This window comes from Ranitomeya variabilis, chromosome 3 (genome assembly GCF_051348905.1).
Source record: "Ranitomeya variabilis isolate aRanVar5 chromosome 3, aRanVar5.hap1, whole genome shotgun sequence".
Lineage (NCBI taxonomy): Eukaryota > Metazoa > Chordata > Amphibia > Anura > Dendrobatidae > Ranitomeya > Ranitomeya variabilis.
Genome location: NC_135234.1, coordinates 569,260,991 through 569,277,277, shown reverse-complemented (window position 1 = coordinate 569,277,277; position 16,287 = coordinate 569,260,991). Strand labels below are relative to the sequence as shown.

Below are 16,287 nucleotides of genomic sequence, written 5' to 3'. Positions count from 1 at the left end.
CGGAGATGGCCCGAGATTCCCCCTGTGTAGAGGCGGGAACTCGACCCCTAACAGCCCTGCTCTCAATATCATTGAGTCTGTCTAGAATTTCATGAATAAACAAACTTGCAGGATCGCTACTTCCAACAGGTGATGCTATAGAGTCCTCTTTCTCTCTGAAGAAACAATTTGCTTATTAAATTTCCCACTCTTGTGGTCATATTTGACAAAGAACTTTCCTTTAATCCCTATATCCAATCGCTCATTGGCTCATGCCACATGCAACTTACAAACATCTCCAGGATCTGACCTTTTCTTACTTTGAAAACTGTAAGAACTCTTGTCGTAGCTCTTATTCATTTTTATCTGGACAACTGCAACTCTCTACTAATTGGTCTCCCTTTAACTAAACTCTGTCTGCTCCAATCCATCCTAAATGCAGCATCCAGGGTTGTATGTCTGTCCAGCAGCTTCACCAATGCCTCCATCCTGTACCAGTCATTACACCAGTTAACTACTTTCTACAGAGTACAATAGAAATTTATCTCCCTCACCCACAAAACTCTCCACTAATCTGCACCGCTATACATCTCATCCCACATCAATTTTCATCACCCTACCTATGCTCTCAGTTCTGAAACTGATCTACAAGTGAACATACTCCATAATCACTTCCATCTCCGAGTCTTCTCTCGTGCTGTACTAGCACTTTAGAATGCACCACCCCAGATAATTTGATTAAAATTTAGTCACCACATTTTTAAGTGTGCTCTAAAAGCACATCTCTTTAGACCGACCTATCACCTCACCTCACAAATCTAACTCTCCCTTGTTCCTTCTTCCTACATTTTCCTCAAAATCTGGTCCCTCTTATTCTTCTGTCTCCACATCCTCCATGTGCCCAATATTCGCTGGTGACTGTGATGACAGATACTGGCTGATAACCGGATCATGAAGCTTCATATCAGAACCCATATCTATTATGAAGGCTGGACCACACATGAAAAGCACGTTCTACCTATTATGTCCTGCCATTTCCTTATAGATTGTAAGCTGGAGAGCAGGGCCATCCCTCCTAATGTAACTGGTGAGCTATGTGTTACTCTGCTATGTCTTTATTGTTTGTACATGACCCCTCAAATGTGTAATATGTTGGCGTTATAGAAATGAAAAATTATTATCATTATTACTATATAAATCACACAAGTGACATCTATGGAACAAATTACATTGTTAGTGAGGTATGGACATGTTAACACAATATATAACAGGCATATTGTATATAAGAGTCTATAAACATGTGTAATTTAGGCTTTGGGCATATAGTAGGATGCCAGTGGACCATGTGAGGATATTTGCTGGTTAACATTTCTTCAGCTAGTGTTAATCTTCGCAGTTCACTGACAGCGATAGACATTTACATTTTTCAGGTTGCTATGGTAACCGCTCGCCCTTTCAATAGCGCACTCAGTGCATGATCTACAATGTCACCGTTGTAAGCAATACATTGCTAATTGTCAAACTGGAACAAAACCAGTGGTGCTAGGTTTCACGGCATTAATATCAGGAATACATGTTTCATACCATTATTCTGATTTATTGGTTATGATGAGATGAATGTGTTTTTTTAGGTTTGAAAAGACAGATGAAAAGCCAAGTCCACCCACCTCACCCAGGTAAAATGTCCACCTTTGTCTATTCAGGATATTCTTTAAGTTTAGTAGTTTGTTGATGAATTATGCAAAAATAATGGCGCCTGTGTGCACAATACTGAGTGCAGTTTAGCAATCCAGCAGTTGTGGCTCTGAGAAGAAGGGAAGAAGCCATGATCTCAAATCGCATTATACATCCTAATTCACATTGATCGATAAGAAAACTGTGCCTACCACAGGTTTTTGATAATAATTCAGCGTCTTACATGACATTATCGGGTATATTCAATAGACACATATATATATACCAAATATATGACCAAAAGTTTGGACACACTTTCTCATTTAAAGATTTTTCTGTATTTTCATGACTATGAAAATTGTACATTCACACTGAAGGCATCAAAACTATGAATTAACACATGTGGAATTATATACTTAACAAAAAAAGTGTGAAACAACTGAAAATATGTCTTATATTCTAGGTTCTTCAAAGTAGCCATCTTTTGCTTTGATGACTGCTTTGCACACTCTTGGCATTCTTTTGATGAGCTTCAAGAGGTAGTCACCGAGAATGGTCTTCCAACAATCTTGGTGGAGTTCCCAGAGATGCTTAGCCCTTGTTGGCCCTTTTGCCTTCACTCTTCAGTCCAGCTCACCCCAAACCATCTCGATTGGGTTCAGGTCTGGTGACTGTGGAGGCAAAGTCATCTGGCGTAGCACCCCATCACTCTCCTTCTTGGTCAAATAGCCCTTACACAGCCTGGAGGTGTGTTTGGGGTCATTGTCTTGTTGAAAAATGAATGATGGTCCAACTAAACACAAACCGGATGGAATAGCATACCGCTGCAAGATGCAGTGGTAGCCATGCTGGTTCAGTATGCCTTCAGTTTTGAATAAATCCCCAACAGTGTCACCAGCAAAGCACCCCCACACCATCACACCTCCTCCTCCATGCTTCACGGTGGGAGCCAGGCATGTAGAGTCCATCCGTTCACCTTTTCTGCATCGCACAAAGACACGGTGGTTGGAACCAAAGATCTCAAATTTGGACTCATCAGACAAAGCACAGATTTCCACTGGTCTAATGTCCATTCCTTGTGTTCTTTAGCCCAAACAAGTCTCTTCTGCGTGTTGCCTGTCCTTAGCAGTGGTTTCCTAACAGCTATTTTACCATGAAGGCCTGCTGCACAAAGTCTCCTCTTAACAGTTGCTGTAGAGATGTGTCTGCTGCTAGAACTCTGTGTGGCATTGACTTGGTCTCTAATCTGAGCTGCTGTTAACCTGCGATTTCTGAGGCTGGTGACTTGGATAAACTTATCCTCAGAAGCAGAGGTGACTCTTGGTCCTCCTTTCCTGGGGCGGTCCTCATGTAAGCCAGTTTCTTTGTAGCGCTTGATGGTTTTTGCCACTGCACTTAGGGACATTTTCAAAGTTTTCCCAATTTTTCAGACTGACTGACCTTCATTTCATGAAGTAATGATGGCCACTCGTTTTTCTTTACTTAGCTGCCTTTTTATTGCCATAATACAAATTCTAACAGTCTATTCAGTAGGACTATCAGCTGTGTATCCACCAGACTTCTGCTCAACACAACTGATGGTCCCAACCCCATTTATAAGGCAAGAAATCAGCTTATTAAACCTGACAGGGCACACCTGTAAAGTGAAAACCATTCCCGGTGACTACCTCTTGAAGCTCATCAAGAGAATGCCAAGAGTGTGCAAAGCAGTCATCAAAGCAAAAGGTGGATACTTTGAAGAACCTAGAATATAAGACACAATTTCAGTTGTTTCACACTTTTTTGTTAAGGTTAAGTATATAATTCCACATGCGTTAATTTATAGTTTTGATGCCGCCAGTGTGAATGTACAGTTTTCATAGCCATGAAGATACAGAAAAATCTTTAAATGAGAAGGTGTGTCCAAACTTTTGGTCTGTACTGTATATATATATATATATATATACATATATATATATATATATATATATATATATATATATATATATATATATATATATATATATATATATATATATAGGGCTGGACTGGGACTAAAATTCAGCCCTGGCATTTGAAGTTACACAGGCCCACTTGTCACATGGTGACTATATAATATCATTGTACACTTGTAGGCAGGGCCAGTTTTAGGCAAAGTGGGGCCCTAGGCAAAGTTTAAATGGGGCCCAAATGCTAACATATTGCACATCACACAAAAGTATTTCGGTGGTATTTACATGCGCTGACCTCTGGCCGCTAAATGAGTTTGATCGACAATACTGAAGTTGTTCAACGCTTGTTTCCCGGCCTCTTTCCACCAGCTGAGGAATAATGATGGGACAGAACGATCACTAATACAGTTTATATATATATATATATATATATATATATATATATATATATATATATATATACACAGTATATATAAAATTATATCATGTATATGTTCAATATGCTGACCGTGCACTGTTATACACGCAGATATCCACAGGTTTACTCTGATCACAGGCAGCAGGTTTGTGATAGAAATGTCTGCAAAGGTTTTGTCCATCTAAATGGGGTTTACAGAAATCCATGCACAGGCTGCAGAAAAAGCCTAGTTCACAAGGATGAAAATTTTCAATTACAGTAGTCATTCACTCCAGATGCCCCAACTGATCTGTCAATTGAAGATGTAGCAGCACAACGAAATTGGCACAACGCCATATATTGTGTCTGTGTGTGTGTATATATATATATATATATATATATATATATATATATATATATATATATATATGTGTGTGTTATAGTAGCACAGGTTTTCTCCCCACTGGAACGGAAAAGGGATGCAATTATCTTTAGTGGCCACTATACAATGCATGGCGCTATCTCTGTTACGGTACAATGCAGCCCCAATCAGCTGATCAGTTACCAAGAAGCATTGGGTTAATAAGATTCAGAACCAAGAAATCTCCTAGAAAACCCTTGCTGTATTTCAATTATTAAATTAATATTTAGGCTAGGGGTCGGGAACCTTCTTTCTGCCGAGGGCCATTTGGATATTTATGTCATCCTTCAGGGGCCGTACAATTTGTGCACTAACTCCATCCACAAAGTGCGTCCTGACACTGGCACTGGTGTCAGGATGTAATATTTTATTGCACGGGCCTCAGTGTTCAGAGCAAGAACAAACTAAAGGGCTGGCGGCCGGCAAAATACAGCTGCCGGCCCAAGCACTGCGGTCCCCAGGAATCTGTCCAGTGGCCGGATAAAAGGCCATCGATGTGCGTAAACGGCCCGTGGGCCTGCAGTTCTCCACCCCTGATTTAGGCAATATTTATATAGTAAGAATTTGGGCAAAACTGTGTTACACATAAAGGAAAACCCAAAGAGGCAGTGCATGAATATGAAGAGTCTGTCTTTGGGGTTCTTTAACTACTTGTTTAATGCAGCTTCCCCTGCGTTAGCTATAACATAGTAGATCCATTTTATGTAATCTATTGTATAGAAGTAGTACATTAAATGCTTCTTTGTCTGAGCTTGCTGGAAGTAAGATGGGTGACTGATAACTTAATAGAAGATGCCTACAGTTTCACTTGAATTTCAGGATTTTAGCTTAAGGATATTGTATGGGGGCATTTTTTTACATTCATGTATGTATTTTTTGCCTAAAAATAATTTTTGAAATTGGGGTAAAAATGTTTGCACCATTTGCCTTCTAAACCTCTGTGTTCAACTGTCTATTGATGGCTACATACCGTAATTAACTGGGATCCATTAGTGATTTTATTCTGATAAAGTTTATAACTTTTGTCTTTCTTTTTCTGTACTCTTATTAGCCTGATTCATGATCTTATCAAAGATGAGAGAAGCTTTATTGGTATAAATAAGTTAAAAGAAGTTTAGAAAAAGGAAGAAAAGGAAGATATGGGTTGTAATCTCTCCTGTGAGAGCGAGCTCACTGATGGATATTCTCTGTCCTCCATAGTACATGCCTGCGTAAGGCAAGATTGCTTTGTGCAGGCATGTACTACGGCGGACAGAGAATGAACTTCAATCCAATATTGCAGCCAGCATGCAGCCAGTGGGTAAGGAAAGGGTGAATCAAACACCCGAAAACCCCGCCCCTATGGCTGAAAATTGTTCCCTCCAAATTCAGGTGACAGAGTCCCTTTAAGGCCACATTTCAACTAGACTATTTCTGGGCTCTCTCAATACACTTGCATTGAGTGAGGCTGCCCCCATCTAGTTGGAATGTTGGCAGGAGTACGCACATCTTATAGTTATGGTGAAATTCTAAAATATTGCAGTATATAGACAAAATGATCATCTCCTATGAAGCCCAGCTCAAGGCTGGGCTTCACACCAGGGGCCTTCATAAGGACCCGGCTGCCATGACAAACCTTGGCCCTCTATGATTGCCTTGCAAGGTGGGTGGGAGGAGATGAGCACCTGAATTAGCACACTACCCTTATTGCGCCTGTTAGATGCTGCTGATAGTGACAAATGTATGGCGGACATCAAGAAGGGGTTTAATGGCTTTCATCATATGTATGTAATATTTGACTTACTTCACTTTTAGGATTCAAAATGTTGATGAAAAGCCAAACTTACCACCAAGATCACCTATTGCCAAAACTGATGAGCGGTAAATAAACATTGTAAAGTTATCTTACATCGGCTTTATCTTCTGGCTATGCTTTCTGCCCAAATGGAAAATACGTTTGCTTGTAAAGTTTCTTTTGCTATTGGTAAATGAAAACCTAATCATAAAATGTTAATTTCCTTATTTTTTTTAATTTATCAATCCCTTACTAGTAAGGCCTCTTTCACACTTCAGTCTTTTGGCATCAGTCTGAAACCGCCATTTTCCTCAAATAGCGGATTCGCCTTTTTTTGGTGTGGATCCGCTATTTTCCCATAGACATGCATTATCGACGGATTGTGGCGGATGGTCGTCCGTTCCATCTGCCATGCGACGGATCCGTCGAAATTTGGCAGACATTGTCTAGCCGGATGTCTTGTCTTGACGGATCCGCCGAAATGACGGTCGCGACGGATCCGTCGCCCATAGGTGGCCATTCTATGGAATGGCGGACGCGACGGATAAGGCGCGAACCGCCATTTCGGCGGATCCGTTGCCCCAATCCGTTTTTTCAATTGCGCATGCTCCAAAAAGTATATACTTTTCCCAGACAACCCCCAAGTAACTGATCCGTCAAAAAAACAGATCCGTTAGAACCGTTTTCTCAACAATTGTGACGGATCCGTAGATCCGTCACTATGTCGGAGCAGACTGACGCCAAACAACTGAAGTGTGAAAGAAGCCTAAGAGACAATATATGTTCTCTGATTGTCACATTTAAGACTCATTCTGAAAAATGTATTGAACGTCCGTGTACCATACTGATTGCCCGCGCACTGACCAATGCAAGTCAATGGTTCACATGAACATTTTTACTCATGTACCAATGGCTTGCAAACAATAAGATGATTTTCATCCGTGTGCCATCCATATGTTCGTATTTTACATTCATGTGCCATCCATGTGCCATCCATATATCCATATTTTACATTCGTGTGACATCGGTGTGCCATCCATATATCTGTATTTTACGTTCGTGTGCCATCCATGTGCCATCCATGATTTGATTGGACGAGTCTCATCCAATATAAGGAAAAAGACAAGTGCAGGCTGCAATTTTTTTCACACAGACACTTGGTCCATGAGAACAACCCAATTGAATTACATGTCAGTGTGCTGTTCCTATATTTCTCGGACAGCACATGTTTGTATAATAGGCACATCTGAATGAACCCTTAGGTCAAGTAAACATCCAAAAAATCCATCATCCTTACCCGAACAAATATCCCTGTATGCTGTACTATTTTAAAAAAAGACAAATGGCATAACGGAAACATGATGGATACAGCCCTTGTTGTGAATTTTGTTTTTCTGTTCCAAATATGAAATTGAATAACAAAATTCTTAACGTTGGTGTAACTCCAGAGTTAGGTAAAGTCCCCCATACACATTAGATATTTAGACAACACGTAACTCCTTTGATTCATCCATACACGGGAGATCTCGGCTTAGCCAAGTGCTCCGGTTTTCTATATGATAATTTAAGAATCAACTATTGGTAATCCAATGTGCTAGAACCTTCTCTCTCCCAGCTTTATCTGTCGGGGGAAAGTCAAGACGCCTTTATACACATTGGGGCTGATTCATCAAAGCTTTTATGCCAAAAGAATGGCAGAGAAGAACAAAAAAAAGTCAACTTTTTGCCACTTTGGATCAGCTTTGCCAAAATGGGCAGAACTGGGGCTCCACAAAGTGTGGTCACACCTGCTCATCCGATTCATGTAATGTCGTTGCACTTTTTTACGGCAGAATTACTACTCCATTCTCATGTAACATTTCTGGGTTTGGCGCACAGAGGCAAACACCACTCACATTAAGTGGCATGCGCCTTTTCTACTCCATCATGACTGGTATAGCATGAGCAGGGGCTACGCTAGTGATGAATCAGCCCCATTGATCGTCAATCTATTAGGACACTTACCAACATTATGACGTTAATAATGACATGTAGACCATAGAGATTTTGGATCTCTGTAATTTTAACGACTTCTTAAAGATTCCAATGTATACTTATCATATTTAACCTTTGTGTTTAAGAGGTGCCTACATAATTTATTTGCCTTTTTTTTTATAAAAAAAAACCAAACCCATGTCTGTACATGAAAACGTGTATGATTATAAAATGCCGGCTGGCATTTTCTAAAAGTATATAGATTTATACTTTCTGAAAATATACTGGAATTTTGGTATATTAATGTTACTATAATTCCAATTTTATTTTCTTACTGTATATAAAAAGTATGAAAATTGCCTCAATAATAATGTTTAATTGCTAGTGATGAACGAATATACTCGTCACTCGAGTTTTCTCGAGCACGCTCGGGTGTCCTCTGAGTATTTTTTAGTGCTCGAAGATTTAGTTTTCATTACCGCAGCTGAATGATTTACATCTGTTAGCCAGCTTGATTACATGTTGGGATTCCCTAGCAACCAGGCAACCCCCACATGTACTTATGCTGGCTAACAGATGTAAATCATTCAGCTGCGGCGATGAAAACTAAATCTCTGAGCACTAAAAAATACTCGGAGGACACCCGAGCGTGCTCGGGAAATCATGAGTAATATTCGCTCATCATCACTATTAATTGCATAAAAAATGGCTAATGAAATTACCCACAGGCATGTACTAATATGTAATGCTATAATATTAATTTTTAAGGCCTTCATACCCCAGTAAGCCAGTCATTTCAGAAACTGGAGAAAGAAGAAGTCCAATGGAAAGAAAGCAGAGGTATAGTTGATTCAAGTGGATTTACAGTACTAGTCAGCATCACTTTTTGCTTCCACTGAAAATCAGTTCTATTCATCTAAAATCATTCAATTTGATCAGTCATTCATTCTAGTGAATGGGACAGTGACAGAAATGTCTGCTACAAATCTGCTGCGTGTGATTATACCTTTCTTTGAGAATTTCATTTTTTGGATTTCACTTTAAAAGGTTTTTCCTAAAATAGCAAGTTACCCTCTATAAACAAGATAGGGAATATGTTGCCGATCACTGGGGAACCTACTGGGAACGGAGAACGGGACTCTGCAACGTCCCATCCTGAATGGAGCATCGTGAGCATGTGCACCTTCGCTCCAATCAGGATGGGACTTTGCAAAGTCCGGATCTCCGGTTTCAGAGTCCCGTTCTTATGATTGCTCTGGGTCTCTATGTCAGATCCCTGGTAATGAGCTAGTTAACCCCTTACCCACAGTTAGAAGATATCTTAATATTTGAGAAAAACCCTTTTAAAAAAAAGTATGACACATTCCTGCATGTCCGCAAATTGTTCTGACTAATCTAATTATTGGGTCACAATCTCTGTCCGTTGCATCAATAGCATGTGATACTTTTCCTTTTGGGGGACCTAACGGTATTATAGGAAAATGTCTGTCACTATCTATAACTAGACTTAGCTATAATAACAGTATATATTAATCTCAGTTCTCCTATTTCTAACAGAAGCCAAGATATTGATAATCTCATTGAAATTTCAACCTCAAAAGTGCCCAGCAATAAAAGGTAATATGTCGTTCTGTCGCAATTTATCTTTTATTTTGTGACCTTTCAATAACTATCCTGTGTGCAGTCACTCCTGATAAGTTATCAGTGATAACCTGACACTTCTGACATTTTTGACAAACTTTGCAGATAAAGAGATATAAACATTGTAAATTGTGATGATCATAAGGGGGCGATTCATCAAAGCTTTTACCCCAGAGAACTGGCTTAAAAAGCTTTTAAAAGCTGCTACATTTTTCGCAACAGGGATATATTTCAGTTTGAAGCTGCTCCACCAAAATTGAGGTGGGGAAGAACTGGGGCAGGACAGGGCATAGATGCGTGTTCCTGTAAGTTTAATTAAAATTGCTGACGTTTCTTACCCCAGAAATGCGTAGTATTCCTGGTGAGGCACCCAGAATTGCACCCCAAAGTGGAGGTGCGCTGAATTCATTAAGTGGTGTGTGCCTAATAAATAATTTGGAGAATCACACTCCAGCGAGCCCTTCATTTAAACCGGCATGCCCAACATCAATCTTAATGAATTGACCCACTGCTGTCTAGATTTCAAAAGTGACAGTAAACAAAAGAGCATTGAACTATATTCAGGATCCACATCACAATGGTCCGGAATATGGCAGTATAGAATAGCACAGGCCATACTGTGCCCTGCACTGCCTTCAGAATTCACATGGAGGCTCACTGGAGGAATCTGTGACAGACATGTTTGAGCATATGCCATATCATAGAGGTATTTCCCCCCTTGAAGAACTAAAGCACCATACGGACTACAATGCAGGTCCATACTGTGGCTAATGCTTCTGTGGACCATATGCTTAAAAGGATATTCCTATCCTAGTAAGTGATGGCATATTTCTAGGATTCTCCATCACTTAGGCTGGTTTCACACTTGCGTTTTGATCTGCATGCGTTTTTGAAAAAACGCATGTGGTGAAAAAACGCATGTCGCGGCAAAATGCCGCACTTTTTAGACGCATGCGGTTTTTTTTTTTTTTTTTCCCCCCCATGAAAAAATCAACTAGAAAATCCACTAATAGTAGAATTAGCTAGGGTTAGGGTTAGGGGTAGCTTTTTATTAGAAGAATGTCCTGGTCACCCTAACCCTAACCCTACCCCTATCCCCTAAACGTAACTGAAATACGTGGCACTGAAATACGTGGCACTGAAATACGTGGCACTGAAATACGTGGCACTGAAATACGTGATACGTGGCACTGAAATACGTGGCCCTGAAATACGTGGTACGTGGCACTGAAATACGTGGTACGTGGCACTGAATACGTGGTACGTGGCACTGAATACGTGGTACGTGGCACTGAATACGTGATACGTGGCACTGAAATACGTGGCACTGAAATACGTGGTACGTGGCACTGAAATACGTGGTACGTGGCACTGAAATACGTGGTACGTGGCACTGAATACGTGGTACGTGGCACTGAATACGTGGTACGTGGCACTGAAATACGTGGCAATGAATACGTGGCACTGAAATACGTGGCACTGAAATACGTGGTACGTGGCACTGAAATACGTGGTACGTGGCACTGAATACGTGGTACGTGGCACTGAATACGTGGTACGTGGCACTGAAATACGTGGCACTCAATACGTGATACGTGGCACTGAAATACGTGGCACTGAAATACGTGGTACGTGGCACTGAAATACGTGGTACGTGGCACTGAATACGTGGTACGTGGCACTGAATACGTGGTACGTGGCACTGAAATACGTGGTACGTGGCACTGAATACGTGGTATGTGGCACTGAATACGTGGTACGTGGCACTGAATACGTGGTACGTGGCACTGAATACGTGGTACGTGGCACTGAATACGTGGTACGTGGCACTGAAATACGTGGTACGTGGCACTGAATACGTGGTACGTGGCACTGAATACGTGGTACGTGGCACTGAAATACGTGGCACTGAAATACTTGGCACTGAAATACGTGGCACTGAAATAAGTGATACGTGGCACTTAAATACGTGGCACTATGACTGTCAGAAAATGTTCATTAAACGGTTAGTGGTGAGGTTAGGGGTAGAGTTAGGGTATGTTTCCACTGTCAGGATGGCCGGCGGTATCGCCGCAGCGGCGAAGCCGCTCGGCGCTAAGCCCCGCCCCCTTTCTGGGACGCGATCATGCCGGATGTGTTAACTCTTCACATCCGGGATGATCGCTCTCTCCCATAGCGCCCTGTGATATGCCTTGCGTCCCCGCAAGGTGAACGGACATGCTGCGATCTGAAAAGACGCGCAGCATGTCCGTAGTCGCAGGGCCGCCGCGTGCGGGTTTCCACGCATAGTGGAGACGGGATTTCATAAAATCCCCTCCACTATGCTGGAACATCTGGACGCTGCTTGTTTGACGCTGCAGCTCTGCGCAGCGTCAAAAAAGCAGCGTTTCCTGACCGTGGAAACATACCCTTAGGGTTAGGGTTTGGATCCCTTTATCACCTTGATGGTGGTGGGTGGCTTTTCAGTCTGTTTTCTGGGTTTTTTCTATAAAAACGCATGCGTTTTTAACGCAAACAAACGCATGTGCTTAAAAACGCATGCGTTTACATAGACAGCAATGCATTTTTTGCCGCGAAAAAACGCATGCGTTTTTTTGCGGCAAAAAAAACGCGCAAAAAAATACTACAGGTTGCATTTTTGAAAAAGAACGCATGCAGAAAAAAACGCATGCGTTTGAAAACGCGACCAAACGCGTACAAAAAAACGCATGCGTTTTCAATGTTAAATATAGGGGGAAAAACGCATGCGTTTTTTGTGCAAAAAACGCTGCAGACAAAAACGCAAGTGTGAAACCAGCCTTAATGATTGGCAAGAATGAAGGTGCTGAAGAGCTCTCAGAAAGAGAAAAAAATTGGGATCTGAGTACAAAGTATACAAAACAGGTCAACATTGGTGAAATTTCTCACATAGCAATCTCATGCTTTGTTAGGACCAAATGATGAATGAATACCCAAGCCACCAAACACAGTAGCTCAGACCATGGAAGACACGTAGCTTTACGCTGGGCATAGCTATAAGGGGTGCAGATTTAGCAGTTGTGCTGAGGGGTTTTGATAGCTACATATTACATATAGTCCACTGTAGATAGGTAGGAGACCCTGATCTACATGTTATGCCTCTGAACCGGCACCCATAAAAAGGGAAATCTGCTGCTCGGTACATTATTAGTGAGACATTATTAATATAGACACATAGACATAAAGCGGAGTTGACAAAGAAACCCTTTGTATGTATAATGTGAGTATGAGTAGACGGACTGTGACCGGTTTTCCTGTCTGCTGAGAGGTTTTACTAAATAGCTAATTTTTGCTGTTTTTATTGATTTAATAGTGCTCAAGATGTTGATAACCTCATTGACATCAAACCCACCACAGACAAAGCAAAGAAGAGGTAAAAATAACACCCCAAGCTGAAAGAATATGTCTGTACTTACTGAAGCCTTACATGATTGCTTCTTACATTTATACTGATCATCACTATTGTTAGAGGACAAGATACTTACTATTACAATGTTAGCTACCTAAATGGAGCACAGCTAGGAAAAACATGATGCTTTTTAATTTCCTCATACAAATCTGTGTAGGATAAAAGTGAAGCTCCATGAAAACGGCCTTCTAATGGCTGCATAAACTATGGCTCAATTCACCATTACATTTGCACCTGTTTTTTGTCTAGTCTTGTGAGTTTTATGCCTTTTGTTTGCACCCATTTTATTATTCTATTTGTGTCATTGTTGAAGTCTATTTTATATGTGCTCTGTTGTTTTTGTTTCTTTTTCCCTTTTTGTTCAGAATCCAGATGTTTTCATTTAAAAAAAAGTCATAATCTGTAGCTTTATTTAAATCTTTTCTAAAAGTTGCATATTTTGTGAGATTTTGCTTAAAAAGTCGCAATAATGGTTAATGACAGGAAAAAAGACCATTTTTTTACTTTGCGCCAAATTCATGACCCACGTGCACCATTTTAATAGATTTGACGTTATAAACTTCAGTGAATACCACAAAACAAAGAAAGAAAAATGACTTCAAAAAATGCAAATAATGAATCGGGCCTAAATATTTAGTGTTAAGGATGGAATTAGATCATACAATTGATCATTTTTCAATCCCATTTGTTCACAAGATCTATTTTGTCTTACATTTTTAAATATACATTTCTATTCTTCATATTATACCTATTATTGTAAAGTGAAGTGTAAATATTAATATTTGAACTTTTAAATTTATGCTTTACATATTGTAACTTTTCTTTTAAGGGAACAGCTGGATGACTTTATTGAAATATCAAATACAGCAAAGAACTTTAAAAAAAAGTAAGTGTTCGAACAATTTCCGAACAGGCGTACTGGTTTACTTATTTCATCTTATGTGTGTTCTATTTTATAAGTGCAAACATGTGAACCTTTATATCAAATTCTGTGCAAAAATGTAGAATATACCGGTGAGAAAAAATTCGTATGGCACAAAAAAACGTTATCAAGGTAAAGAACTAAGGTTTAGTGTCCTCACTCACAATAGATCAGTACCGCATGATCAAGCGGTGGAGTACTCCAAACACTATAATCAAAAGCAAAAAATGGAGTAGCCGCAAACCAACAATAAATTTAAAAAAAATTTATTGAAACAATACACACAACATAATTACCATCAATATATAAATGTGTCAAATAAGGAGGAATAATTATGGAGAGCAATAAATAGATCCAGCATATAGAACAGCACTCAATGTGCCATACACCTATATGATCAAGCTCAGAGCACCATATATAGTAAAGGGTACGATAGCCAAAGTACAAAGTGAGACAAGAGAGATAGGTCATGTATTATATTGCTTACCCATGATGAGGGAGGTGCAATACTAGCCCACCAGCACTGCCCCGACATGCATTTCGCATGTAGCTTTCTCAAGGGGGAGAACCCAAAGAGAGGCAACCATGTGCTGCCCGTGTGCCACATCAGTATCACACGTACCGGCACCTGGCAATCAGCAGTACTGTTTGCACTGTTCCCCGGTGCCAGGTGCTGAAGACGGCTCACATCTTTGTCCCTTGCTCACTCTGCAATCAGCACTAGCAGGGGCCAATGTTGAGAGTTGAGTTCAACTGTTAACAGTGAGAGCAGGTAACGGTTGATGGGAGTATTCATCAGTCGCTGCCTGCGTAATAAATAATGAAAAAATAAAACGGGGTTCCCATGTATTTTTGATAACCAGACAGGTAAAACTGACAGCTGCAACCCTCACCTGTCAGCTTTAGCAAGACTGGTTATCAAGAATAGAGGGGTTCCCACGCCATATAAAAAGTTATAAGAATAGTAAGAATTCATTGTTAATTCATACAGTGACCCCCATAATGTTTTTTCTTTTTTTTGTAAATGACCCCATATGACTGCATCAGTAAAACATAAAATAAATGCTGTTATGGCTCTTAAATTGCAGTCACAAAAAAAAAATTCACGCAGATGTCGTTAAAGGGGTTGTCCTGGCTTATGACAAAAAGTTGCAGTCACACGCTATTAGTAGTTTCTGTCCTGGGTGGTCAGAACAAGCGGTCACATGACTGTAAGTATGTGATATACATACTCCTGGTCACATTCCGACTAGATATCTGAGCCTTCGCTCAATTCCCTTGCGTTGAGTGAGATCGTGCACTCCTAGTCATAATGTGGCGGGATTTATGCATATCGCATACTTGCAATTTACACGACCGTTCGGCCCCACTGCTGGCACCGGAGAATCATCACTGCACACACTGCGCTCTGTGTCATAAAAAACATCTTGCAGCAGTATTAAGATATAATTTTGAATCATGATGCTGTCAAGATATAGACTGTAAACATTTCTCTACTTATAGGGATGATAACCTTGACAACTTGATTGAAATTAAGAAACCAGATGTCAAAACCAGGTAACTGTTCTTTCTTAGTTTTTTCAGGCAATTAAGCAAGGACTACGCGTGTGGAGAGATGTATCCTATGTGGTACAAAGCAAATATCACACCAATGGCAACAACTCTGGTTACTGCTTTTCTTTTCTAAAGGGTTTCTAATTGTACGTCACTCATTTTTAAGGCTTTTTTTGGAGCAGGTCTGCTCTGAAATATGCCTGAAAAATCACTTAAAAAATGCTTGTAAGACTGTTCCTTTTTTATGTCTATTGAAAAATTAAATTTATATTAATATGTTCAGACTTTTGATCATTTTTTTAGTTTATTTAACTTTCCAAAACTGCCACATATTAAAAAGAAGTAAGCGGATGATGCTTCAGTCATTTCTCACTTTAAAGCCAATCTATACCATACAATAGTAGGCTACAAGCACACCTGCCATTTTATTGAGCTTTGTAAGCATTTTTATTTAAGAAAAAAAATGCCAAATTTCCTGAAGTAGTTTCTGCTTGAAAAACTTGTCAGTTATGAGCACCTTAAAAAAAACCATCATGTGAATAGCAATCTGATCACTTCCTAAAATCAGCTACTCATTAACTCCTTTGAACCAT

At 40.1% G+C, this 16,287-nt stretch overlaps 1 protein-coding gene across 5 annotated transcripts in view; it reads left to right on the top strand.

The window, feature by feature from the left end:
• SCEL (sciellin) overlaps positions 1–16,287 on the top strand; it is a 118,216-nt gene that overhangs the window by 57,551 nt on the left and 44,378 nt on the right. For all 5 annotated transcript variants that reach the window (XM_077297199.1, XM_077297200.1, XM_077297202.1 and 2 more), the window contains 7 exons: positions 1,611–1,655; positions 6,197–6,262; positions 8,919–8,990; positions 9,708–9,767; positions 13,123–13,182; positions 14,048–14,104; positions 15,644–15,697. In XM_077297199.1, the coding sequence (XP_077153314.1) occupies positions 1,611–1,655; positions 6,197–6,262; positions 8,919–8,990; positions 9,708–9,767; positions 13,123–13,182; positions 14,048–14,104; positions 15,644–15,697 (414 nt within the window). The remainder of the gene's footprint in view (positions 1–1,610; positions 1,656–6,196; positions 6,263–8,918; positions 8,991–9,707; positions 9,768–13,122; positions 13,183–14,047; positions 14,105–15,643; positions 15,698–16,287) is intronic.